The 27600-nt window shown below is 43.5% G+C and overlaps 1 protein-coding gene across 1 annotated transcript in view; it reads right to left on the bottom strand.

Moving 5' to 3' along the window:
* The window catches only part of LOC147018324 (suppressor of tumorigenicity 7 protein homolog), a 62933-nt gene that overhangs the window by 31093 nt on the left and 4240 nt on the right, over window positions 1-27600 (bottom strand). Inside the window, exon 2 of the mRNA XM_085897869.1 lies at window positions 1204-1286. Coding sequence (XP_085753995.1) covers window positions 1204-1286 — 83 coding nt within the window. The remainder of the gene's footprint in view (window positions 1-1203; window positions 1287-27600) is intronic.

The following is a 27600-nucleotide window of genomic DNA, read 5'->3' as shown; positions in this document are numbered from 1 at the left end:
TTATGGGAAAGTGGCGAGGTGGAAGGCACTCCTGAGAAAAAGGCACATCACAGCACGCCTGGAGTTTGCAAAAAGGCATTTGAAAGACTGAGAGCATGAGGTAAAAGATTCTGTGTCTGATGAGATGAAAAATGAACTCTTTGGCCTGAATGCAAAGTGCTACATCTGGCAGAAACAGAGAACAGCTCATCACTCATCTAACACCATCCCAACCATGAAGCATTGTGGTGGCAGTGTCATGCTATGGGGATGCTTTTCAGCAGCAGGGGCTAGGAGACTTGTAAGGATAGAGGAAACAATGAATGGAGCCAAATACAAGCAAATCCTTGAGGAGAACCTGTGTCAGAGTGCAAAAGAGCTTAGACTGTGGCAAAGATTTACATTCCAACAGGACAATGACCCCAAGCATACGGCCAAAGCAACACTGGAATGGCTTCAGAACAAGAACGTGAAAGTCCTTGAGTGGCCCAGCTAAAACCCAGACTTTAATCCCATTGACATTTTTTTGGAAATACTTGAAGATTGCTGTTCACTGTCGCTCCCCATCCAACTTGACAGAGCTTGAGCAAATCTGCAATGAAATAATGGGATAAAATCCCCAAATCCAGATGTGCAAAGCTGATACAGACATACCCAAGAAGTCTCGATGCTGTAATCGCTGGCAAAGGTGCTTCTACGAAATACTGACTCAGGAGGTTGAATATTTATTGATGAAAGACGTTTCAGCTCTTCATTTTTAATTAATTTGTAAAACATTTTGAAAACATGTTTTCACTTTGTCATTATGGGGTATTTCATGTTGATCGGTGACAATTTCTTTTTAAAATTTAATCCACTTTAAATTCAGGCTGGAACACAACAAAATGTGACAAAGGTCAAAGGGTGTGAATACTTTCTGAAGGCACTGTATGCGTTTGTGCTTCCATTCTCTCGGGGTGAGGGGTGGGAGAAGGAGTGCAGGAAGTCCATCCTGAGTCACAACGGATGAAGAATTTGGATTTTAAAAAGTTCCTTCCCTGTGATAATAAGACACCTGCCTGTCGGGACCTTTTGCTTGGATATAGGGGTGTCTGTAAAAGACACGGATTACTGTACATCCAAAACAATACAATGAAAATGAATACAAAGTAAAGGCTTGCCAACATTTTGTGTATATTTCTCAGTAGATTACAAATGACCATAAAAAGAGAGAAAGTAGCTCACCAGAATAAGTCCCGAAATAAGTGATGATGTCCCTGTGAGGGCCACGTAGAACTTGGGCGTCAGCGTGTTGAGGAACATTGCCACTGCAAAAGAAGAAAGGCCTGGTGAGATTTGATGTAATGCAAGGTCAGGAATTAATTGAAGCTGCTGGTTGCATCATCCATTAGGGACGCAGCTTTGCCACTGACACTGGTACAGTAAGCTTGCCTTTTACGCGTGTTCTATTTGCACGTTTTTGGAATAGTGCGCGCCTGTCATTTACACCACTTTTTAATTTACGTTCACGAGCGTTTGGAATTATGCGATTCGGGTGCACGAATAATGCTGCAATTTAATTTTCGCACTGAACAGCATGAAAACGTGTTCGTTATAACAGCTGATGCCGGCTAGATAGATTACCTCCCTCGCTATCCTGTCCCTTAGTTTCCGGAAACCCTCCATCTTAGCTTCGTGCGTTTGGTGAAGTGTTTACTATTTTGTGCGTGAATTGTGCCGCTGTAATAAGAGTAGCCTTTGTAATCATGACTGGAAAGCATCTGTGGTGTAGCGAGGTTGGTAGTGTGAGCAAAAGACAGAGGAAGGTCATCACTATTGAAGTAAAAATGGATGTTTTAGGACGGTATGAAAGAGGTGATCGTACAGCTGATATGAAGGTGAAGTGAAGCTATTTAACGCTCATTCTGGTGGTTTTCGAACTTCTGGAAGCGTTACAACTATCGCAACACCAAGATGACTGGAGAGGCTGCTGCTGCAAACACCGATGCCGCCGAGAAGTTTCCTGTGTTTCTCGAGGCCATTATCGAGGAAGGTGGATATTCTCCAAAACAAATTTTCAACATTGATGAGACTGGTCTGTTTTGGAAAAGATGCCACGTAGGACGTACATTTCTCGTGATGAGAAGAACGCACCTGGGTTTAAAGCAGTGAAAGATCGCTTCACGCTGCTTTTGGGAGGCAACGCTGAAGGTAATTGAAAATTGAAATCGTTAACGGTTTAGCATTCAGAAAATCCAAGGGCGATGAAGGAATATGTTCAAAAAAAACGTTTGCCTGTCTTGGTATTCAAATGCCAAGGGCTGGATAACAGGCAAAATATTTTGTGAATATTTTGGCTCCCAGCTTGCGACCGAGTTGAAGGAATATTGTGAAAAGGAGAACGAGTTTGCAAATTCTCATCCTCCTCGATAATGTCCCAGCTCATCCAACATCCATCCAGGACCTTAACGAAAACATGAAGGTTGCGTTTCTTCCACCCAACACGACATCTCTTATACAACCCATGGACCAGGGAGTGATTGCTACATTCAAGGCGTATTATCTCTGAATAACATCTACAAACCTGGTGAAATCAACTGATAATAATCAGATGACTGCAAAGGAATTCTGGAAGACCTTTACAATAAAGGATGCTCGATGTAATGTTGAGGAGTCTTGGAAGGAAGTCACGTGTTCCTGCATGAATGGAGTATGGGGGAACCTTTGCCCTCAATTTGTTGAAGGCTTACCAACGACCAGATCTACATACATACATGCATACATAGAAGCCGCGGGTCCTTCCCGCAAGCGTAGGTCAACATGCACCCCCCTCCCCCCTTCTAATGATTACAACCCCGCTTTACTCAAATCATTGCGGATAATCTGGACAAGAGTTTGAGCTGTGTGGAATACATATCTTGGACAACACACCCAATAAAAGGTTGGAGGAAGGAATGCTGTGAGAACCAAAGGTCAAGAAGGTGGTTTAACTGGTGAAGCACTTGACATACCTCCATGGCCTCCATACCAACCAATACCTCCATACCATACATACCTCCATACCAACAGAGGTGAGGAGGACAGGATGTTGCAAGGCGGAAACAATTGGAAAGGGAAGTAAGCAGCCAACACTCGTGCACCTCGACATAATCCCATCACACCACCTTTCCATGTATCGCAGGCAAACCACACAGCAATGGCACAGCTCACAAATTACAGAGCAAGCTTGCCAGCACACTTTATCTATATGCCATCCAGGAAACACAGAAAAGAGGGGGGAATCCACATGGTATGTGCCCCCGGAATGATCTGAACAGCGAAATGTTCGCACAACCATTCACATACATACATACAATTCCAGATTATGCCAAATGCAATCCTGGCATGAGCATACTAATGATGAAGATGAAATACTAAAAGGTATTACATCTTCATTATTCGTATGCTTTGGAAAATAATACCTTGCAGATGGCTACTGGACCAACAGCAATAATATTGGGTTGTTTTGTTCGGTTGTAATTCGGTCTGACAAAACTTGAGGGAGAAACCTGGGTGATGAATCGGCATCAACATTCTGTTGGCCAATGACTGTGAAATAGATCTGGAGAGTGGACAGCTTGGGATCAGATCTGAGGAGCTGGAAATACATGGACAGGAGGTCCACAAAGTGAAGCTGCACATCATGGTAGTTCCTGCAGCTGTCAATGAGCCACCCAGCTCTGAAGTGGTGCTCGTGGCACGCACACCTTATGGACTGGTGGTCATGCACACCTTATGGACTGGTGGAGTCATGTACACCTTCCGGACTGGTGGAGTCATGTACACCTTCCGGACTGGTGGAGTCATGCGAGTCACAGGTGGCAGAGGGCCTGTTGGTGGATCCCACCCTTATGAATACACAAAGAGAAGAGGAAGCGGTGTGATGATGAATGTGTGAACAAAACCACGAACCACGACAGGTGGTGCAAATGGTATAAGGTTGGAGAAACCAAAATTGGAGAAACAGTGGATGTGGAAGAATGCATTATAGTCGAAGGGCCAATCTCTGAAAAGCATCTAGAAACAGTTACATTTCCGACCTCGTCCAACAAAGGTTTCCCACAGCAAAGTGCAAAAGAAGGAGGTGGAGAAATACAATTCCAATTGTTGCAACGTGCAAGAAAGGTCAAAAGTTGTCCAAACCTGGGCTTATTGACCACAGCTGATGTGCATGTGCTTACAGGCTGTTATCAGTTCTACATCCATGTTGTCAATAATTGCAGTGAATGGATGAACATGATGGACAGCATCCATGAATGGAGTGATGAGCAAACATTCAGCTTGGACACAGATGTCCTGCTCTCAATTTCATTAAAAGTCTCCGTGCAAACTGCCTGATAAGAGAAGTCCGAGGGACAAGGAGTTGACTCCATTTTCCCGGACCTCTTGGGAAATGCTTCTGGACGTATGACGTGTACATGGTGACAGCAGGTTATTTGCTGCTTGGAACGATGAGGCACGTTGTGTGTTTCACAATCATTGCCATCATACTTGGAGATTGAGGGTTCACTTAGCTAGGGTGAAAGTTGAGCAGGTAGGCATCACTGACTGCTCAGGGGAGATCAGTAATTATGGAAGACTGCAGATGCACCGACTTCCATCAAGTCCTTGAAGTTCTGTCGTACCATTCTTGCAGAACTAGTAGGAATACAGCAGCAGTTTAAAACTAGTAGTTTTTACAGGGAAATGCCATTTCTACAAGAAGGATGCCAAACACAAAACTGGCAAGTGTAGAAAGGTGGAGAGATTGAACAAATCCATGATGAAGCAGGCTGCCGAAAAGATACATCAATGTGGCTGAAGTGTACAAGGACAAGAATATGCTCCTTCTGACCTGTAGCACGAGGGACTTTCTTGCATTGGACATCAAATACCACACGTTATGATCCTCCGAATAGACCCATAAAAGGAAAGTGGTTGCTGCTCAAGCAATTACATGTGGGAAAGACCGAGATGACAAAGAAAACGTGTTTGATCAGGTATTTATGATGCTTGTCGATGCCATTGGACAGCAAATCATTCGTCAGCATGAAGTAGAGTTTCTCGAAGCTGAGAACCCTGTATGAGCGTATTTTGATGGATGTGGATGCAGACATAAGGCCGGGTCAATACCGCAGTGAAAGGTTACAGCGACTTTGAGAACCATGTTAGTGACCGCTTGGAATTCTGGAAGTCTAGTCATTGTAGAATCCAGTCTGGTGGTTTTATTGTGTATGCTTCTGACATTCCCCATGGTTGACTTGCAGAGTTTTATGATACATATATTTCCCAAATGGAAAAGCCATGCATGTAAAGATGATGACAACGATGATGTTATGGACACATACTGTAATACTGCAATGGACATGTCATGACCAGGGCCCGGTTGCTCAAAGCATCGTTAAATTTAATGATCGATTAGGCTTAATCGATAATTAAATTCCTTACCGATAGAATAGCCAATGACAGGATTTAAAAGTGTTGCTCAAAGGTTAATCGATCGTTAGGCTAATGATAGGTTTAACATGCTTTGAGCAACCGGGCCCAGAAGTTTATGAATGCATTCCACACAGACACCTTCCTAAAGAGCTTACTGACAAGAGGCTCCTCCTGGATAAGAATCATGTAGTCCAAAGAATATATTCAACTGTCATTGTTGACTCACTTGACACCGATATAGCGATGCAGATGTGCGGTCATACTCCTCTTAATGCCAGCCACATTTTCAAGACTGGGATGAAGAAGAAAACCCAATTTGTAGAACATCACTAGTATTTCCCAGCAGGTTGGCAACAGCTTTTGCTCTTCCATGCCATCACCAGATTGATTCTGTGAATTCCTTCATAGGACAGGGTGAGAAAAAGTCGTTTGACCTTGTATGCAAACCTGTTACCAGTAGGAATGCCATGGTTTTGCTTGGAGAAGAATTTGCTTCATTAGCTTTGTTGCAGACAGAGTGTGAAAAGTTTGTGCCTTCTGTATGGCGGAAAGGATGCCGACACCATCAGTGAGTTGTGATACAACCTGTTTTGCTCTGGTACAATGGACAGTTTGCATGTTCCACCAACTCAAGAAGAACTGAGTTTGCATATCTCACGCGCAAGTTATCATTCTGCCATTTGGTAGTGTGCATTGCTTAAAAAAAAAGAAAAAAAAATCAATGCTCCGTTCTATCACCTGATGGGCATGGATGGAAGATTGCTGGTACAGCAGAAGAACCAAGAACAGAAGTGAACTGGATGCATCAGCTCTCTTGAAGCTGCTCAGCTGTGGCTGCAGTACGAAGTGCACCTCCAGGCAATGCTCGTGCCTGCGCCATAGCAGAGACTAGTGTTTGCAAAATCTGCGAGAGCTGTAAATCGCTCTCCTGGATTTTGTTTGCGAGAGTGATCGCTCCCGTCAATATCATTCTCCTCAAATATTTTGCAAGAGCAATTGCATTTGCCAAGTTAATAGAGAAGTAGAGAAAAGAACAAGTTTATTATGATGTCTCAAAAAAACGAGAGAGAACACCTGGAACACTTGCAAGGCATTTTCAATTTCATACAAATTGTCCTTAATCAAATATTTAGCATACCTCCAACTAGAAAATACTCAAAATGTTAAGTCATCAAACACCAGTCTGGATTCAACACAAAAACACAACTAATGTTCAACACAACCGTGTAATGACCTCATTCTCAGAGCTGCCAACAAAAGCTTCCAAAAACACTTCAGTGTCAGCATCATTGGGTGGTGTCCTCCATATCTGATGTGTCTGAATCATTCCGATCATAGCCACTTCCACCCCCAAAGCAACTGTCATCACTGCTGATGCCAACAATACTGTCAATGCTGCTGCTTGATTTTTCAAAAGTTACTGTGTCTGATTTTGCATCATTTTACTGGGGTTCTAAGGCTGCCCGATAGGTAGTCAGTGACGTCTAGTTTGACCTTCCACCGTATGTTCATGTAGTTGTCAAGGGCAGCTTCCATCACTTCTTTCCTCTCTTTTTCTGGCGAGACCAAATTGTTGATTTTCTCAAGATCCTCCATGGTGCCATGCTTGAGATTTAGCCTCCTGTCTGACAACATGTGAGTGAGATGGCTAAATCCCCCCTCCACAATGCTATTACTAATGCCTCTACACATACGCATTTTCTGCCAACAAACACACGTTTCAAAACTCATGTTTGCGGTTCTCAAAGATATTTTTCCACATGGAGTTGGCTTTCACTTTGCTGAAGTAGTGGTTCACTATGTACTTCAGGTCTTTCCACTCCCTTTTCAGTTTGGACTTATTGAAGTCACATTGGCCAAGTGCAACGTCAAAGCCGGAGACAAGAAATTCAAGTGAATGGAAATCGGACTCAACATCACCCCAGTTGGCTGAGTCAAGCCACTTCATACGCTTGTAAACTTCTTGACATGGTTCCCACTTATTTTGAGATGTCTTTTATAAAGACTTTTTAAGGACTTTTAAGGGCTAAAATAACCCCTTTTTACGGACCACATCCTAGAAATTCCAGAGGTAAATTGAGGGTAAATAGAAATTCCAATAAAATATCATTTTTAGCCGCCTCTCGCGTAGCGAACGTGGCTCAAAGAGAGCTTGGCGTTCTTCTTCTTGTTCTTCTTCTGGTGATGACAAAACCTTTAGGACTCGGCTCTTTTAGATACAGGATCCGGATCTCCTTAAATACTAAACACCTGTACACATCCTCGCATTAAGGGTGCCTTTTGGAGCGTCTATCATGAACTTTTCAATATATTCGGACATTTGCTTTAAAGTTTCGAAAAGTTCGCGTTACTATTTAAAGATTATTCCATTTAATGTATTGTAATTTCATAAATAGACTATTTATTTTGTAAATACACTAAGACGGGTCTCGCTATTAGCTGAATCAAGGCACGTGATGAAATATCGGAAGTTGTTGTTGTTGTTTTTTTTTCTTCTTCTTCTTCTTCCTCTTCTGGTGAAGACAAAACCTTTAGGACGCGGCTCTTGGACACATTTGTCCTTGTTTAGAATACGAGTGCAAGGGAAATGAAACACCCTTCACCAAATAACAGGAAAATCTGATTTTTATTGACTTTTGAACATTTTCCTGAAATTTAAGGACATTTAAGTACTTAAATTGTACAACTCAGAAATGTTGGACTTTTATGGGTTTTAAGGACCCGTACGAACCTAGCTTGATCAAAGGAGCTGAATCTTTCTTCCAAACACTGTTGAAGAGATTGTAAAACATCTGATTTCAGAGCTTTAACTTTGATTGTTGCTCGAGTTACATTCATCATTCCTTTGTAGTTTACTGTTGTGTACTCTCTATTCTGTTTCTTCATTCTCTATTTTTTTCTTTTCTTTTTTCCCCCCAGGCGTGCGATCAACAACGCCCATAGACAAAACTTGACAGGCATGATGGCATGCAAGAGCGATCATGCTCCTTAAACAGGAGTCTCTGCCATGGTTGTACGTGCAGACTTGTCCCGCTGTCGTGATACCTGTGAAAATTCAGTCAGGGCAAGATCTACTGCAACAGGAAGATGATGATAGGAGGAAAGATGATGATGAAGATGGTGACTTGGTCTTTAGTTCATTATGATCATGACATATTTTTTGGACTTTTGAGTGGACGAGTTTATTACAAGCACGTCTGTTATTTTGGTCTGCTCGGATAAATGTATAACTTCCAAAAATTGGGCACGAAATTAGTACGGTACAATTCTTGATACCAGATTCATAGTTAGCAGTTATGCGTCATATTATTGTGGCACAATTCTAATGTTTACCAGAAATAAATTATATTTATGGCTGAAATCAGGCTAAAGGTCATTCCATGGATAGAAAGGCAAATTCATCTATGGAGACATCTTTATGTAATAACTTTGTTAATGCAGTGTGTGTGTGTGTGTGTGTGTGTGTGTGTGTGTGTGTGTGTGTGTGTGTGTGTGTGTGTGTGTGTGTGAGTGTGTAAGTGTGTGTGTAAGTGTGTGTGTAAGTGTGTGTGTAAGTGTGTGTGTAAGTGTGTGTGTAAGTGTGTGTGTAAGTGTGTGTGTAAGTGTGTGTGTAAGTGTGTGTGTAAGTGTGTGTAAAACGCTGAGTCTGGGAGAGGTGTGCGTATGCATGTACGTATTGTGACATAGCTAAAAGTCTGTTTGCAGTTTTCCTCATGGTAGTTAGTACAAGTGTTGTATCTTGTTCGACTTCAAAAAGTAATGTCAAAGTAGAAAAAGAAAATGTTTTGCCAAAACGTAACTGGCCATGGAGAAATAAAGGAAATCAAATGTGGTTGTTATGGCAACAGTCACTTGGAAATGTTTTATTCTATAATTCAAGAGCAGACATGAATTAAACATAACAAACATACTTGAGGTGCACTATATATTTGTAACATTTACAAACTTGATTTGCTTGTTGGAAAGAGGTAGGAAACTACATGCAAGTATTGGTTCCTTAGCCCATAGAGTACATGTACCTGGCCACGAGAAAAAGGAGCTAATACTCTCGGTCCCCTTGCCTTTTGGGTGGAATGAGGAAAAGACCTTGTAAAGATAACCTGGAAAGGAACAGATCTTCCTTTGCAGAAAAATAGTCTTAAAAATAAAAAGTGGAAAATTTGACCACATTGTAGCAGTTTTGCTATAACTGGCAACCTTTTCTTTCCACTGTTCTTGGAGAGTAGGAAGTACAGTTTCCCTCCCATTGAATGTTACGCTCCCCTTCCTCACAGGTTTGATTTTTATGCAAAGAAAATCTCAATAACCACTGCCACTCATATTGTAATTCATCACAAAACCTCCCAGTCTGCTCCAGACAAGAATGTCTTACCTGCCAAGCATCCTGCTGCTGCCATCGACAAAACCATCCAGTAATCTCAGCCATCATGCCATCATCACCACCACCAGCACCACACACCTAATTATTTGCATTATGCAACATCCTGCACTTGTTAGTTGCATAAAATATAAATATACATTTCCAAAACGATATCCCATGTGCATAGGTGATATTGATGTGTCCTGCCTGGTAAGTAGGTATGGTACAGTTTTTTTTCTGTGTGGATAACCTGTGGATTTTCTGTTCTGTGTGGATTTTTCATGGTGCAGCTCCCCTTTTCATGAATGTTTATTCCTTTTTTTCATGAACCTCATCTCATCCTTGAGGTGTCTGGTTTGCTCTGTCCTATTTGCAGCAAAATTGGTGAACAGCTACTTTGTGCAACTCTTCGTCGACCGCACCACTTTTCTTTGCACAAGACAACATGAAAAATGAATACAATGAAATTACCCAAGAAATCTATTGAACTACATGAAAACATGCCTGGTGTTGGCTTAATGGTTAGGGTGGTGGGCTTGGGATCCGAGGGTCCTGAGTTCAAACCCCGCTCATCTGTTGAATTAATACCAGGTGGGGTTTACTCGACCTGTCATCCTTTCGAGGTCGGCAAAATGAGTGCCAGCTTGCTGGTATACTGTGTCGGAGTGGCGACCCATCCAGGATTGTGCCCAATAGCCAAGGAGACTGCTTCAGCAGCACCAACGCTCTGCACAGAGTATGGTCCCAATGGATGTACATAAAAACCCCTCAAAAACAAACTGAACAACCCTGTTTTTTTATTTTACCCATGCAACGTCAACCCTACATCATTTTTAGATGTTGCAATTAAAACAATGGAATCTGAGTATCTAACACAAATGCGTCAATGGACAGGCCTCCGCCCACATAATATGTCAACCCATTGGTTTGTTTGATCTCAATTAAAGGTCACATGAAAAACTCAAGCTCACGAGAGAAAGTGCAAGAGTGAGAGTGAGAGTGAGAGCGAGAGCGAGAGAAAATACAAAACAAAATCAGATGCTTCGAACTCGAGTCATGATCTGCAAAATAATTTTCAAAGAGCACATGACCTTTGACCTGTTGAACTCAAAATTGAATCAGTTCATCTTTGTATCACAATCCATACTTGTACCAAGTTTGTTGAACTCCATCCTATTGTTCACAAGTTATTGTGGTAACAAAATTTTTCAAGTAAAGGTAACATGGCCAGAGACCTTAAACCTTTTGATCCCAACATGTAAACACTTCATCATTGCATCACATTACATAATTGTACCAAGTTTGGTCAAAATCTCTTCAGCGGTTCAGAAATTATCACGGTAACAAAACTCTGCTATACGTGAACAAATGGATGCACAGCTGGACAGACAACATGAAAAAAACAATACTCCAGGTCCCTTGCCTTTTGGGTGGTATGCGAAATAGATCTGTGTAATATGAAAGCTAAATCTTGAAGGGTTTTTGAAATATCATGCACACAAGCCAAGTTACTGAGAATAGTTGCCATAGCAACATAATTCAGCCAATCACAGCCGTGATATAATCACTGAGATAATGCCTTGAGGAATAGATATCTACAATATGAAAGCTAATTGTTCAACAGTTTTTGAAATATCACGTACACAAAAGTACATGGACGAATGATCGGTTGGTCAGATGGAGCTCATTTTAATGTCCCCTGACCTTGTTGGAGGGAAGGGGACCAAAAAAGGATCAGATATAGAAATTATCAGTTTTTGAAATTGGGCTTTTGTTTCAATTACGTGAAAAAAAAAAAATAATTGAGTCTCAAGGTGATCATAATCTTCGTAAGAACATCTCTCGGGACAGTAATCCTGAGAGAGTAGATGTACCTAGCCACAACGGAAAGCATAATTGGACTTCATTACATTGCCAAATTAACCCCTCACGCACCACAGAGAACTATCATGCTCATTTATCAAGTGGCCTTTCGCAAGGAAATTTGAGCTGGGAGCTGGTATCCAAGAAAATGGAGAATTCCCCTCAAATGTACAAATAAATAAATTCAATATTAACTATACACCTCCCGTAACCAAGTGCTTCTGCTGGATCTACTTCCACCCTGTGCGTTTGCCGATCCAAATTCACCATTCACCTCATGATTTCTTCTTCAACCTTTCCTTCACCTAATGTTATGCAATCTTGATCCAAAAAAAATGACAATAATAATAATAATGATAAAAACGATCTCTTATAATGCTTCATCTTCCTCTTTCACACGAGTGGTTCTCATTACTGCATCATAATGCACCACTCTTCCATTTCAACAGAGTGCTCTCAATTCGACCTTTCCTTCATACCTTGTCAAAAAAAATCCCACTGTTACAACGTTTCTTCTCTCCATTCTCTTTATTCGCCTTTATTGCATCCCTCAAGAAATATCTTTAATCGCATCTCTGACTTCAGTACCAAATCTTAAATCCGAAAGATTAAAAAAAAAAACCCAGTTTGCTATGAATGTTCACTTTTCATCAACCATTCTTTTTTTCCAACTTCAGTACCAACTCACCCCGCTCACCCATCCCTCTCAAACCAACCATCACACAATTCCCCCTCCAAGATTCCCTCTCAGCTTTCTCAAAACTCCCCCTCTCTCCCCTTCTCCTTCCATTCACCTCCCTCTCCCCCCCCTCACATCCACAAAGCTGCCTCCTTCCCCTGCCCTCTCTCCTCAAACTCATCACTCCACCTCCATCTCCACAAATCCTCAACTGCCTTCTGCCCACTCTCTTATTACTCCCCACTGTACCTCAACCCAGCACCACAGAGCCTTTTCTCCTCCTCATCCAGCCCCTCCCCTCACTCTTCTGCAATCCCCCACACTCTTTCAACAACTCTCCTTACCTCCACCCCCTCCTCCCTTGTCTTCCCCTCCACCCAAAGCCTCCTCCCCACCCTCTTCATCAACAGTGTGGACCTCAAATATCTAGGGCCTTCGCTCAAACATTACAGATCTTTCCATACAGGTTGCCACTGACAAAACAGACATAATCTGCCAAACAGAAACTTTCCTCCCTCAAGACATCTCTGACTCCCGAGTATCTCTCCCTGGTTACTCCCTCCTCTGGTATGACAGACCTTATCCTCGTCCTGGTGGAGGAGTTGCTCTCTTCATCAAAGACTCAATTCCTCACTCACCATGCACTGCCCTCACTCCCCCCACACCCCCAGGAATACCTCTGGCTACGGCTTCCGCTCCACTCCCACCTCATGTATATATTATGTGTGCTGCACCGTCCACCAAACAGTGATGACTCCATTTACACCTCATTAAACTTTTACACCGAAAAAACCGACCAACTTCTATCCTCTCATCTCAACTTTATCTTACTCACATGTGGTGACTTCAATTATCATCATGCCAGTTGGATAGGTGTGGGTACCTCTCTCACCTACCATGGCACTTCAGCAAAAGCTTTGTGCGACTCATTGGGACTGACTCAATCGGTCAATTTCCCGACCTGGATCTCAACCAATGGTACTCTATCTCTTCTGGATCTGATTTTGACAAATATCGCTGAAAATATCTGCTGTTCTTCCTCCGCTCCAATCGGTTCTTCTGACCACATCCTTGTCAAAGTGGAAATCTCTCTGGCTGTTATTAGAGAACCACCTCAGCGCCGTCCAGTCTGGCATTTCACTCAGGCCGACTGGCAGGGTCTCCAAGCAGCCATGAAACTTCTCGTCTGGTCTCCCATCGCTACGTTCTCCAACATCACCTCGTCCTGGGAATTGTTTCAAAGAAACTTGCTCTCTCTCATGCACAGATTTATCCCTTCTCGTCTTCAGTTGTCCTCCCCTTCCTCCTGCCCATGGTTCACTGAAGCTTGTGGTGAGGCAGTTGTCCTGAAACAACTTGCCTTTGTTTCATGGAAAGCAAACCCAACTTAGGGTAATCTCAGTTCCTTCCATAAAGCTCAGAACAAGTGTGTGTCTACCCTCAGGAGAGCCAGAACACAACACCTTTCTAATCTCAAGTCTGAACTCTCAAACTTCTATCCCTCCTCCAAATCCTGGTGGTGTCCAATCAAATCTGTTTCTGGTGTATGCTCCCACTCTATCCCCTCCCTAACCTCAAATGGCCGCAATGCTGACACTGCACGTGAAAAGGCCGAATGCCTAAACTCGGTGTTTGCATTGAAATCTTGTGTCCAAAACCCATCGCTTTCTGTACCCACCTTACGCAGTCGCACCCAGCTGTTCCTGGACTGTGTCCTTTTCTCCTGCCAAAGTGGAGAGCTTGCTGTCAAACCTCGACTCAGATTCTGCAACCGCTCCAGACGGCATCAGCCCACGTGTCCTAAAAACCTGCTCCTCTGCTCCTGCTCACCCTCTCTCTGTTCTATTCACCCTCTCATTTGCTCAAAGTCATCTACCAACTGCTAAGAAATCAGCAAAAATTACTGCCCTGCATAAAAAGGTGCAAAAACAGATCCCTGCAACTCCAGACCAGTCAGCCTTCTCCCAATCATCAGCAAGGTTATGGAATCCATCATCGCTTCAAACATTAAATCCTTCCTCTTCTCCAAAGGTTTGATTTCTGATCATCAATTTGGTTTCAGATCAGGTCCTCCACCCTGGATATGCTGCTTCTGCTCTTCCAACAATGGATGGAGGTACTCAATGCCATATATGAAATCAGAACCCAATCCCTAGACATAACGCATGCTTTTGACACGGTCTGGCACCCTGCCCTGCTCACCAAACTTTCTTCCTATGGTATCCAAGGCCATCTTCACTCATGGCTCACAGACTTCCTCTCCTGTCACAGGCAACGTGTGGCCTGAAATGGAGTTCTCTCATCCCCTCATCCTGTCCAGGCTGGAGTTCCTCAAGGCAGCGTTCTGGGCTGTTCTTTTTCTGTTTTTCATCAATGATCTTTCCAACTCTCTGGAAAATCCTCTTTATCTCTCTGCTGATGACTCCACCCTCTGCCGTACCATCTGTCATCCCTCAGACTTGCAAGCAGCAGCTTCTTCACTCTCTGTAGATCTGGGTAAAATCACAAACTGGTCCAACAAGTGGAACATGTCTTTCAAACCTGACAAATCTCACACTCTCACTATGCCTCTCCGAAAGCACATGGCCTCCAAAGCTAGTCGCCGACTGGGAATCTTCCGTCGTGCAAAGTCCTTCTTCGGCCAACCTGAGCTCCTGACCACATGCAAAGCTTTCATATGCAGCCTGATGGAGTACTGCTCCTGCCTCTCACCTTTCTCAGCTTAATGCTGTTGGAAACCAAGATAGCTAAGATTATTGGTATGTCCTGTGGTGAGGATGAGACTTTGGGCTGCTCACTCTCTCACCGCAGGCAGGTCGGTGGTTTTTCTGTCTTCCACCATCTCCTCTCCAGTCTCACCCCCCCCCCCCATGTTTCCGCATGGTGCTCAAGGTTCGCAGCAACCCCCTTGTGGTGAAACTACCAAAATCACGAATTACTGCTCACCTTAATTCTTTCATTCCTCTTTTTTTCCTGCCTTTGGAATAAACTCCCTCATTCTGTTCAATCCCATTCTTCCCTCCAGGCCTTCAAAACAGCTGTTCACCACCACCTCTTATCTTCCCCCATCCAAAACCACTATCTTTTCTACCCCCGTTAATCCACCCCAAACCCACCTCCTTCAAATTCCTTGCTTTCCTTCCTGAAAGTCCCTGTAGTGCCCATCTTGTACACCCCGTGTTCCCCGCCCCATCCCTCGACCTTCCACAGATCTCCTAATTTCTCTGTTCCCCACTGTTTTGTCTCTCCCTCTACCACCCATCTTGTCTCCTGCCCCCTCCCCCTTGTTGTGCATTGTGTGTTAGCTTTCATGCAAGCCTCGACAATGTATACCAAAAAAAAAAAACATAGCTGCCTGCTTAAAAACAACATTTGGTGACATATTAGCAGTACTGTGTGTGACAAAAATACAACAGCAATTATGGAGAATTCTTCATGAGGGGTTTGAATAACTTGATCAAAATAGGGTGTTTGAGAAGATATGGATTGAAAAGGAGAGACGTAATAATTAACAATATCCCCCTTCCGCCACGCGGCGGGGGATAAAAACAAAAAAGGTGGAATTGCCACACGTGTTTTTATGCTCACTAAATCAAAAGCATGAGAAACTAACAGGAAGACAACATAAATAAAAGTTGCAGAGTAGGGAGGAGAAAAGGAAACACAAATAAGTTGATTGATAAATATAAACAATAGGGGACTTTTGAAATAACATAATCTGCCCCAGATTGCATGACACGAATATGCAGAACTCCCTACCAACGAGATCCAATGGGGCGGCCTGGACGTGTATCATACGTGCCAGATAAGGATTGCAGCATTAAATGGCTCACAAAGATTTTAAAGAAACCGAAAATACTTGGAAACGTATCTGCGAGAAAGGGGTATGCCCCTATATAATGAAAGATTTGGAGAACTTTCTGATTAAACTTGTCCAAAAAGTTTATATCGTGCAACATGTACTGCAAAAATTTGATATGGAGTGTGAAAGGCCTGAAGGTTCATAGACGGGTGGATTCCAACCAATCCTTTGTGCTTCTTAACACCGATGGGAAGATCATACCTGGGGCTTGTTGATATACAGTGTAAGTTTAAGATGATGATATTTACTATTAATCATGTTTGGGAGGAGGGGGGGAGGGGTGGGAGTGGGAGTTGTGTGGGTTACGAATGCCATTATAAATATATATTGTCACGGCCCTGGCAGTTAGGTTAATCCCCCCAGACCCAATTGTGATGGACGGGCGGTTTACACCGACCAGGCCGGATCGCCGAGCGGTTTTCCTTCGAGGCGAACACCTGATCCTCGGAGATTATGGCACGTGTGGGAGGGGAATTGTGGCACGGACGGAACAGATGGATTCACATCAGAACAAAGGTGGTTTATCTCGAATCCACAACAAATCGACAACACAAGCAACTTAAAATAAACACAGGGATTAAATGAAAATAGATTTTAAAAACATTTACAAAGGTAATAATTCAAAATGTAATAAAACGTGAGGTCAATTAAAGTCCAAAGTCGAGGCGCCTCTACACACGGACTTTAATACAGACAAGGGAAAAACTAAATAAAAGAAAATCCTCCCTTTATTCTGGCACTTAGCTTTGTCCAGAATTGGTCTTCATTGAACTTTGGGGATCGAGTCACATCATCCTGCACGGGAAGATGCACCCCAAAAAATGGTGCCAAGCCGCTCTCTGGGTGGGAAACGTACATGAGGGAATTTGTGAGGCGGTACTCAACACCAGGGCTCACCAACCGCTGTGCGGCTTCTTCTCATGAAAGAATATGCCGAATGTTCCTCTCTTACACGAGGTCTGCTCACAACGATCGCCCCCCCCCCTTTCTCCTTGAACACACAATGGGATAACGATGAGTTCGCTGAGAGGTGCACTCCACTTCCTCTCTTCCTCATAATGTACAACTTCACGACTCAGCTGAACAGGAAATCGCTAGCGTCTTGCCCAGCATGCTGTAAATTCACCAGCATGAGCACGAGAATCGCACAGCCATTTTGTCGTGCCGAGAGGAGAGCAAAAACAAGGTCCTCTGTCTCAGCCACGTTCCTCTCACAACTGTCCTCCCCATTCTCCTGCTCCGAAACTCTCTCTCCTTCTTCCGGCTGATGTCACACCCATTAATAATCCACTCCGGGGGCATGGCTTGCTGGTACAAAGCCAGGAAGGTGGGGCTTCTTGCCTCTTTGGATGTGCGGCATGGTTGTAGTTGTTTTCAGGTCGTGATATCGCCGGTCTTGAAATTTATCGGTCCTTTATCACCGGTCTTGAAATACAAAAACATAGGGAAAAGGTCACAGGGGGCAATTACATACTGGGGGAAATTGGTGTTAATCCCTAATTAACACAGCAGCCCCCTCCCCTCCAACCCCCCCCCCCCCAATGTGGTGACAAGTAACACTTAAGCTCAGTTTCCCCACTAAATTTACATCGAGATGTCTCCTACATGCCCACGGACCAAGTAACTCTATACAATCCGAACTTTACTATCAAATTCCTCCATCTACCCCCACAACCATAACAATATTTTTGTTTGGTTCCGGGGAAACAAGATAAATTGTACTCGATTTTTGCATCTATTGGAAAAAGGAGAAGCATCCGTTGAAGGGTGTGTAGATAAAGGTAGTGGATATAAATAATTAAATAAATAAATAATGGAAACACCAATGTAAAGTCACTTAAGAGGGCGTTGGGCCACCACGTATGGCCAGTATGCGACGTGGCATTGAGCCCACCAGCTCGGATAAATGTATAACTTCCAAAAATTGGGCACGAAATGAGTACGGTACAATTCTTGATACCAGATTCATAGTTAGCAGTTATGCGTCATATTATTGTGGCACAATTCTAATGTTTACCAGAAATAAATTATATTTATGGCTGAAATCAGGCTAAAGGTCATTCCATGGATAGAAAGGCAAATTCATCTATGGAGACATCTTTATGTAATAACTTTGTTAATGCACTGTGTGTGTGTGTGTGTGTGTGTGTGTGTGTGTGTGTGTGTGTGTGTGTGTGTGTGTGTGTGTGTGTGTGTGTGTGTGTGTGTGTGTGTGTGTGTGTGTGTGTGTGTGTGTGTGTGTGTGTAAGTGTGTGTAAAACGCTGAGTCTTGGAGAGGTGTGCGTATGCATGTACGTATTGTGACATAGCTAAAAGTCTGTTTGCAGTTTTCCTCGTGGGAGTTAGTACCAGTGTTGTATCTTGTTCGACTTCAAAAAGTAATGTCAAAGTAGAAAAAGAAAATGTTTTGCCAAAACGTAACTGGCCATGCAGAAATAAAGGAAATCAAATGTGGTTGTTATGGCAACAGTCACTTGGAAATGTTTTCCTCTATAATTCAAGAGCAGACATGAATTAAACATAACAAACATACTTGAGGTGCACTATATATTTGTAACATTTACAAACTTGATTTGCTTGTTGGAAAGAGGTAGGAAACTTCATGCAAGTATTGGTTCCTGAGCCCATAGAGTACATGTACCTGGCCACGAGAAAAAGGAGCTAATACTCTCGGTCCCCTTGCCTTTTGGGTGGAATGAGGAAAAGACCTTGTAAAGATAACCTGGAAAGGAACAGATCTTCATTTGCAGAAAAATCGTCTTAAAAATAAAAAGTGGAAAATTTGACCACATTGTAGCAGTTTTGCTATAACTGGCAACCTTTTCTTTCCACTGTTCTTGGAGAGTAGGAAGTACAGTTTCCCTCCCATTGAATGTTACGCTCCCCTTCCTCACAGGTTTGATTTTTATGCAAAGAAAATCTCAATAACCACTGCCACTCATATTGTAATTCATCACAAAACCTCCCAGTCTGCTCCAGACAAGAATGTCTTACCTGCCAAGCATCCTGCTGCTGCCATCGACAAAACCATCCAGTAATCTCAGCCATCATGCCATCATCACCACCACCAGCACCACACACCTAATTATTTGCATTATGCAACATCCTGCACTTGTTAGTTGCATAAAATATAAATATACATTTCCAAAACGATATCCCATGTGCATAGGTGATATTGATGTGTCCTGCCTGGTAAGTAGGTATGGTACAGTTTTTTTTCTGTGTGGATAACCTGTGGATTTTCTGTTCTGTGTGGATTTTTCATGGTGCAGCTCCCCTTTTCATGAATGTTTATTCCTTTTTTTCATGAACCTCATCTCATCCTTGAGGTGTCTGGTTTGCTCTGTCCTATTTGCAGCAAAATTGGTGAACAGTTACTTTGTGCAACTCTTCGTCGACCGCACCACTTTTCTTTGCACAAGACAACATGAAAAATGAATACAATGAAATTACCCAAGAAATCTATTGAACTACATGAAAACATGCCTGGTGTTGGCTTAATGGTTAGGGTGGTGGGCTTGGGATCCGAGGGTCCTGAGTTCAAACCCCGCTCATCTGTTGAATTAATACCAGGTGGGGTTTACTCGACCTGTCATCCTTTCGAGGTCGGCAAAATGAGTGCCAGCTTGCTGGTATACTGTGTCGGAGTGGCGACCCATCCAGGATTGTGCCCAATAGCCAAGGAGACTGCTTCAGCAGCACCAACGCTCTGCACAGAGTATGGTCCCAATGGATGTACATAAAAACCCCTCAAAAACAAACTGAACAACCCTATTTTTTATTTTACCCATGCAACGTCAACCCTACATCATTTTTAGATGTTGCAATTAAAACAATGGAATCTAAGTATCTAACACAAATGCGTCAATGGACAGGCCTCAGCCCACATAATATGTCAACCCATTGGTTTGTTTGATCTCAATTAAAGGTCACATGAAAAACTCAAGCTCACGAGAGAAAGTGCAAGAGTGAGAGTGAGAGTGAGAGCGAGAGCGAGAGTGAGAGTGAGAGAAAATACAAAACAAAATCAGATGCTTCGAACTCGAGTCATGATCTGCAAAATAATTTTCAAAGAGCACATGACCTTTGACCTGTTGAACTCAAAATTGAATCAGTTCATCTTTGTATCACAATCCATACTTGTACCAAGTTTGTTGAACTCCATCCTATTGTTCACAAGTTATTGTGGTAACAAAATTTTTCAAGTAAAGGTAACATGGCCAGAGACCTTAAACCTTTTGATCCCAACATGTAAACACTTCATCATTGCATCACATTACATAATTGTACCAAGTTTGGTCAAAATCTCTTCAGCGGTTCAGAAATTATCACGGTAACAAAACTCTGCTATACGTGAACAAATGGATGCACAGCTGGACAGACAACATGAAAAAAACAATACTCCAGGTCCCTTGCCTTTTGGGTGGTATGCGAAATAGATCTGTGTAATATGAAAGCTAAATCTTGAAGGGTTTTTGAAATATCATGCACACAAGCCAAGTTACTGAGAATAGTTGCCATAGCAACATAATTCAGCCAATCACAGCCGTGATATAATCACTGAGATAATGCCTTGAGGAATAGATATCTACAATATGAAAGCTAATTTGTTCAACAGTTTTTGAAATATCACGTACACAAAAGTACATGGACGAATGATCGGTTGGTCAGATGGAGCTCATTTTAATGTCCCCTGACCTTGTTGGAGGGAAGGGGACCAAAAAAGGATCAGATATAGAAATTATCAGTTTTTGAAATTGGGCTTTTGTTTCAATTACGTGAAAAAAAAAAATAATTGAGTCTCAAGGTGATCATAATCTTCGTAAGAACATCTCTCGGGACAGTAATCCTGAGAGAGTAGATGTACCTAGCCACAACGGAAAGCATAATTGGACTTCATTACATTGCCAAATTAACCCCTCACGCACCACAGAGAACTATCATGCTCATTTATCAAGTGGCCTTTCGCAAGGAAATTTGAGCTGGGAGCTGGTATCCAAGAAAATGGAGAATTCCCCTCAAATGTACAAATAAATAAATTCAATATTAACTATACACCTCCCGTAACCAAGTGCTTCTGCTGGATCTACTTCCACCCTGTGCGTTTGCCGATCCAAATTCACCATTCACCTCATGATTTCTTCTTCAACCTTTCCTTCACCTAATGTTATGCAATCTTTATCCAAAAAAAATGACAATAATAATAATAATGATAATAATAATAATAATAATGATAAAAACGATCTCTTATAATGCTTCATCTTCCTCTTTCACACGAGTGGTTCTCATTACTGCATCATAATGCACCACTCTTCCATTTCAACAGAGTGCTCTCAATTCGACCTTTCCTTCATACCTTGTCTAAAAAAATCCCACTGTTACAACGTTTCTTCTCTCCATTCTCTTTATTCGCCTTTATTGCATCCCTCAAGATATATCTTTAATCGCATCTCTGACCGAAAGATTTAAAAAAAACCCAGTTTGCTATGAATGTTCACTTTTCATCAACCATTCTTTTTTTCCAACTTCAGTACCAACTCACCCCGCTCACCCATCCCTCTCAAACCAACCATCACACACTTCCCCCTCCAAGATTCCCTCTCAGCTTTCTCAAAACTCCCCCTCTCTCCCCTTCTCCTTCCATTCACCTCCCTCTCCCCCCCCTTCACATCCACAAAGCTTCCTCCTTCCCCTGCCCTCTCTCCTCAAACTCATCACTCCACCTCCATCTCCACAAATCCTCAACTGCCTTCTGCCCACTCTCTTATTACTCCCCACTGTACCTCAACCCAGCACCACAGAGCCTTTTCTCCTCCTCATCCGGCCCCTCCCCTCACTCTTCTGCAATCCCCCACACTCTTTCAACAACTCTCCTTACCTCCACCCCCTCCTCCCTTGTCTTCCCCTCCACCCAAAGCCTCCTCCCCACCCACTTCATCAACAGTGTGGACCTCAAATATCCAGGGCCTTCGCTCAAACATTACAGATCTTTCCATACAGGTTGCCACTGACAAAACAGACATAATCTGCCAAACAGAAACTTTCCTCCCTCAAGACATCTCTGACTCCCGAGTATCTCTCTCCTCCGGTATGACAGACCGTAGCCTCGTCCTGGTGGAGGAGTTGCTCTCTTCATCAAAGACTCAATTCCTCACTCACCATGCACTGCCCTCACTCCCCCCACACCCCCAGGAATACCTCTGGCTACGGCTTCCGCTCCACTCCCACCTCATGTATATATTATGTGTGCTGTACCGTCCACCAAACAGTGATGACTCCATTTACACCTCATTAAACTTTTACACCGAAAAAACGGACCAACTTCTATCCTCTCATCCCAACTTTATCTTACTCACATGTGGTGACTTCAATTATCATCATGCCAGTTGGATAGGTGTGGGTACCTCTCTCACCTACCATGGCACTTCAGCAAAAGCTTTGTGCGACTCATTGGGACTGACTCAATCGGTCAATTTTCCGACCTGGATCTCAACCAATGGTACTCTATCTCTTCTGGATCTGATTTTGACAAATATCGCTGAAAATATCTGCTGTTCTTCCTCCGCTCCAATCGGTTCTTCTGACCACATCCTTGTCAAAGTGGAAATCTCTCTGGCTGTTATTAGAGAACCACCTCAGCGCCGTCGAGTCTGGCATTTCACTCAGGCCGACTGGCAGGGTCTCCAAGCAGCCATCAAACTTCTCGTCTGGTCTCCCATCGCTACGTTCTCCAACATCACCTCGTCCTGGGAATTGTTTCAAAGAAACCTGCTCTCTCTCATGCACAGATTTATCCCCTCTCGTCTTCAGTTGTCCTCCCCTTCCTCCTGCCCATGGTTCACTGAAGCTTGTGGTGAGGCAGTTGTCCTGAAACAACTTGCCTTTGTTTCATGGAAAGCAAACCCAACTTAGGGTAATCTCAGTTCCTTCCATAAAGCTCAGAACAAGTGTGTGTCTACCCTCAGGAGAGCCAGAACACAACACCTTTCTAATCTCAAGTCTGAACTCTCAAACTTCTATCCCTCCTCCAAATCCTGGTGGTGTCCAATCAAATCTGTTTCTGGTGTATGCTCCCACTCTATCCCCTCCCTAACCTCAAATGGCCGCAATGCTGACACTGCACGTGAAAAGGCCGAATGCCTAAACTCGGTGTTTGCATTGAAATCTTGTGTCCAAAACCCATCGCTTTCTGTACCCACCTTACCCAGTCGCACCCAGCTGTTCCTGGACTGTGTCCTTTTCTCCTGCCAAAGTGGAGAGCTTGCTGTCAAACCTCGACTCAGATTCTGCAACCGCTCCAGACGGCATCAGCCCACGTGTCCTAAAAACCTGCTCCTCTGCTCCTGCTCACCCTCTCTCTGTTCTATTCACCCTCTCATTTGCTCAAAGTCATCTACCAACTGCTAAGAAATCAGCAAAAATTACTGCCCTGCATAAAAAGGTGCAAAAACAGATCCCTGCAACTCCAGACCAGTCAGCCTTCTCCCAATCATCAGCAAGGTTATGGAATCCATCATCGCTTCAGACATTAAATCCTTCCTCTTCTCCAAAGGTTTGATTTCTGATCATCAATTTGGTTTCAGATCAGGTCCTCCACCCTGGATATGCTGCTTCTGCTCTTCCAACAATGGATGGAGGTACTCAATGCCATATATGAAATCAGAGCCCAATCCCTAGACACAACGCATGCTTTTGACATGGTCTGGCACCCTGCCCTGCTCACCAAACTTTCTTCCTATGGTATCCAAGGCCATCTCCACTCATGGCTCACAGACTTCCTCTCCTGTCACAGGCAACGTGTGGCCTGAAATGGAGTTCTCTCATCCCCTCATCCTGTCCAGGCTGGAGTTCCTCAAGGCAGCGTTCTGGGCTGTTCTTTTTCTGTTTTTCATCAATGATCTTTCCAACTCTCTGGAAAATCCTCTTTATCTCTCTGCTGATGACTCCACCCTCTGCCGTACCATCTGTCATCCCTCAGACTTGCAAGCAGCAGCTTCTTCACTCTCTGTAGATCTGGGTAAAATCACAAACTGGTCCAACAAGTGGAACATGTCTTTCAAACCTGACAAATCTCACACTCTCACTATGCCTCTCCGAAAGCACATGGCCTCCAAAGCTAGTCGCCGACTGGGAATCTTCCGTCGTGCAAAGTCCTTCTTCGGCCAACCTGAGCTCCTGACCACATGCAAAGCTTTCATATGCAGCCTGATGGAGTACTGCTCCTGCCTCTCACCTTTCTCAGCTTAATGCTGTTGGAAACCAAGATAGCTAAGATTATTGGTATGTCCTGTGGTGAGGATGAGACTTTGGGCTGCTCACTCTCTCACCGCAGGCAGGTCGGTGGTTTTTCTGTCTTCCACCATCTCCTCTCCAGTCTCACCCCCCCATGTTTCCGCATGGTGCTCAAGGTTCGCAGCAACCCCCTTGTGGTGAAACTACCAAAATCACGAATTACTGCTCACCTTAATTCTTTCATTCCTCTTTTTTTCCTGCCTTTGGAATAAACTCCCTCATTCTGTTCAATCCCATTCTTCCCTCCAGGCCTTCAAAACAGCTGTTCACCACCACCTCTTATCTTCCCCCATCCAAAACCACTCTTTTCTACCCCCGTTAATCCACCCCAAACCCACCTCCTTCAAATTCCTTGCTTTCCTTCCTGAAAGTCCCTGTAGTGCCCATCTTGTACACCCCGTGTTCCCCGCCCCATCCCTCTCCCTTCCACAGATCTCCTAATTTCTCTGTTCCCCACTGTTTTGTCTTTCCCTCTACCACCCATCTTGTCTCCTGCCCCTCCCCCTTGTTGTGCATTGTGTGTTAGCTTTCATGCAAGCCTCGACAATGTATACCAAAAAAAAAAAAAAACATAGCTGCCTGCATAAAAACAACATTTGGTGACATATTAGCAGTACTGTGTGTGACAAAAATACAACAGCAATTATGGAGAATTCTTCATGAGGGGTTTGAATAACTTGATCAAAATAGGGTGTTTGAGAAGATATGGATTGAAAAGGAGAGACGTAATAATTAACAATATCCCCCTTCCGCCACGTGGCGGGGGATAAAAACAAAAAAGGTGGAATTGCCACACGTGTTTTTATGCTCACTAAATCAAAAGCATGAGAAACTAACAGGAAGACAACATAAATAAAAGTTGCAGAGTAGGGAGGAGAAAAGGAAACACAAATAAGTTGATTGATAAATATAAACAATAGGGGACTTTTGAAATAACATAATCTGCCCCAGATTGCATGACACGAATATGCAGAACTCCCTACCAACGAGATCCAATGGGGCGGCCTGGACGTGTATCATACGTGCCAGATAAGGATTGCAGCATTAAATGGCTCACAAAGATTTTAAAGAAACCGAAAATACTTGGAAACGTATCTGCGAGAAAGGGGTATGCCCCTATATAATGAAAGATTTGGAGAACTTTCTGATTAAACTTGTCCAAAAAGTTTATATCGTGCAACATGTACTGCAAAAATTTGATATGGAGTGTGAAAGGCCTGAAGGTTCATAGACGGGTGGATTCCAACCAATCCTTTGTGCTTCTTAACACCGATGGGAAGATCATACCTGGGGCTTGTTGATATACAGTGTAAGTTTAAGATGATGATATTTACTATTAATCATGTTTGGGAGGAGGGGGGGAGGGGTGGGAGTGGGAGTTGTGTGGGTTACGAATGCCATTATAAATATATATTGTCACGGCCCTGGCAGTTAGGTTAATCCCCCCAGACCCAATTGTGATGGACGGGCGGTTTACACCGACCAGGCCGGATCGCCGAGCGGTTTTCCTTCGAGGCGAACACCTGATCCTCGGAGATTATGGCACGAGTGGGAGGGGAATTGTGGCACGGACGGAGCAGATGGATTCACATCAGAACAAAGGTGGTTTATCTCGAATCCACAACAAATCGACAACACAAGCAACTAAAAAATAAACACAGGGATTAAATGAAAATAGATTTTAAAAACATTTACAAAGGTAATAATTCAAAATGTAATAAAACGTGAGGTCAATTAAAGTCCAAAGTCGAGGCGCCTCTACACACGGACTTTAATACAGACAAGGGAAAAACTAAATAAAAGAAAATCCTCCCTTTATTCTGGCACTTAGCTTTGTCCAGAATTGGTCTTCATTGAACTTTGGGGATCGAGTCACATCATCCTGCACGGGAAGATGCACCCCAAAAAATGGTGCCAAGCCGCTCTCTGGATGGGAAACGTACATGAGGGAATTTGTGAGGCGGTACTCAACACCAGGGCTCACCAACCGCTGTGCGGCTTCTTCTCATGAAAGAATATGCCGAATGTTCCTCTCTTACACGAGGTCTGCTCACAACGATCGCCCCCCCCCCCTTTCTCCTTGAACACACAATGGGATAACGATGAGTTCGCTGAGAGGTGCACTCCACTTCCTCTCTTCCTCATAATGTACAACTTCACGACTCAGCTGAACAGGAAATCGCTAGCGTCTTGCCCAGCATGCTGTAAATTCACCAGCATGAGCACGAGAATCGCACAGCCATTTTGTCGTGCCGAGAGGAGAGCAAAAACAAGGTCCTCTGTCTCAGCCACGTTCCTCTCACAACTGTCCTCTCCATTCTCCTGCTCCGAAACTCTCTCTCCTTCTTCCGGCTGATGTCACACCGATTAATAATCCACTCCGGGGGCATGACTTACTGGTACAAAGCCAGGAAGGTGGGGCTTCTTGCCTCTTTGGATGTGCGGCATGGTTGTAGTTGTTTTAAAGTCGTGATATCGCCGGTCTTGAAATTTATCGGTCCTTTATCACCGGTCTTGAAATACAAAAACATAGGGAAAAGGTCACAGGGGGCAATTACATACTGGGGGAAATTGGTGTTAATCCCTAATTAACACAGCAGCCCCCTCCCCTCCAACCCCCCCCCCCAATGTGGTGACAAGTAACACTTAAGCTCAGTTTCCCCACTAAATTTACATCGAGATGTCTCCTACATGCCCACGGACCAAGTAACTCTATACAATCCGAACTTTACTATCAAATTCCTCCATCTACCCCCACAACCATAACAATATTTTTGTTTGGTTCCGGGGACACAAGATAAATTGTACTCGATTTTTGCATCTATTGGAAAAAGGAGAAGCATCCGTTTGAGGGTGTGTAGATAAAGGTAGTGGATATAAATAAATAAATAAATAATGGAAACACCAATGTAAAGTCACTTAAGAGGGCGTTGGGCCACCACGTATGGCCAGTATGCGACGTGGCATTGAGCCCACCAGCATCTAGAATTCTACAGGAGGGATGTGGTACCATTCTTCCATGAGAAAGTCAATCAACTCGCACCTGTTTGATGGAAGTTAGAAACGCTGTCTCAAGCATCGTTCCAGAATATTCCACAAATGCTTGATTGGGTTCAGATCTGGTGACTG

The sequence above is a fragment of the Eptatretus burgeri genome, chromosome 10 (genome assembly GCF_056783735.1).
Source record: "Eptatretus burgeri isolate ZD-2024b chromosome 10, Ebu_testis_v1, whole genome shotgun sequence".
In the NCBI taxonomy this organism is placed as follows: Eukaryota; Metazoa; Chordata; class Myxini; order Myxiniformes; family Myxinidae; genus Eptatretus; species Eptatretus burgeri.
Note: the sequence above shows the minus strand (reverse complement) of the source record. Positions and strands in the feature narration are given on the sequence as shown.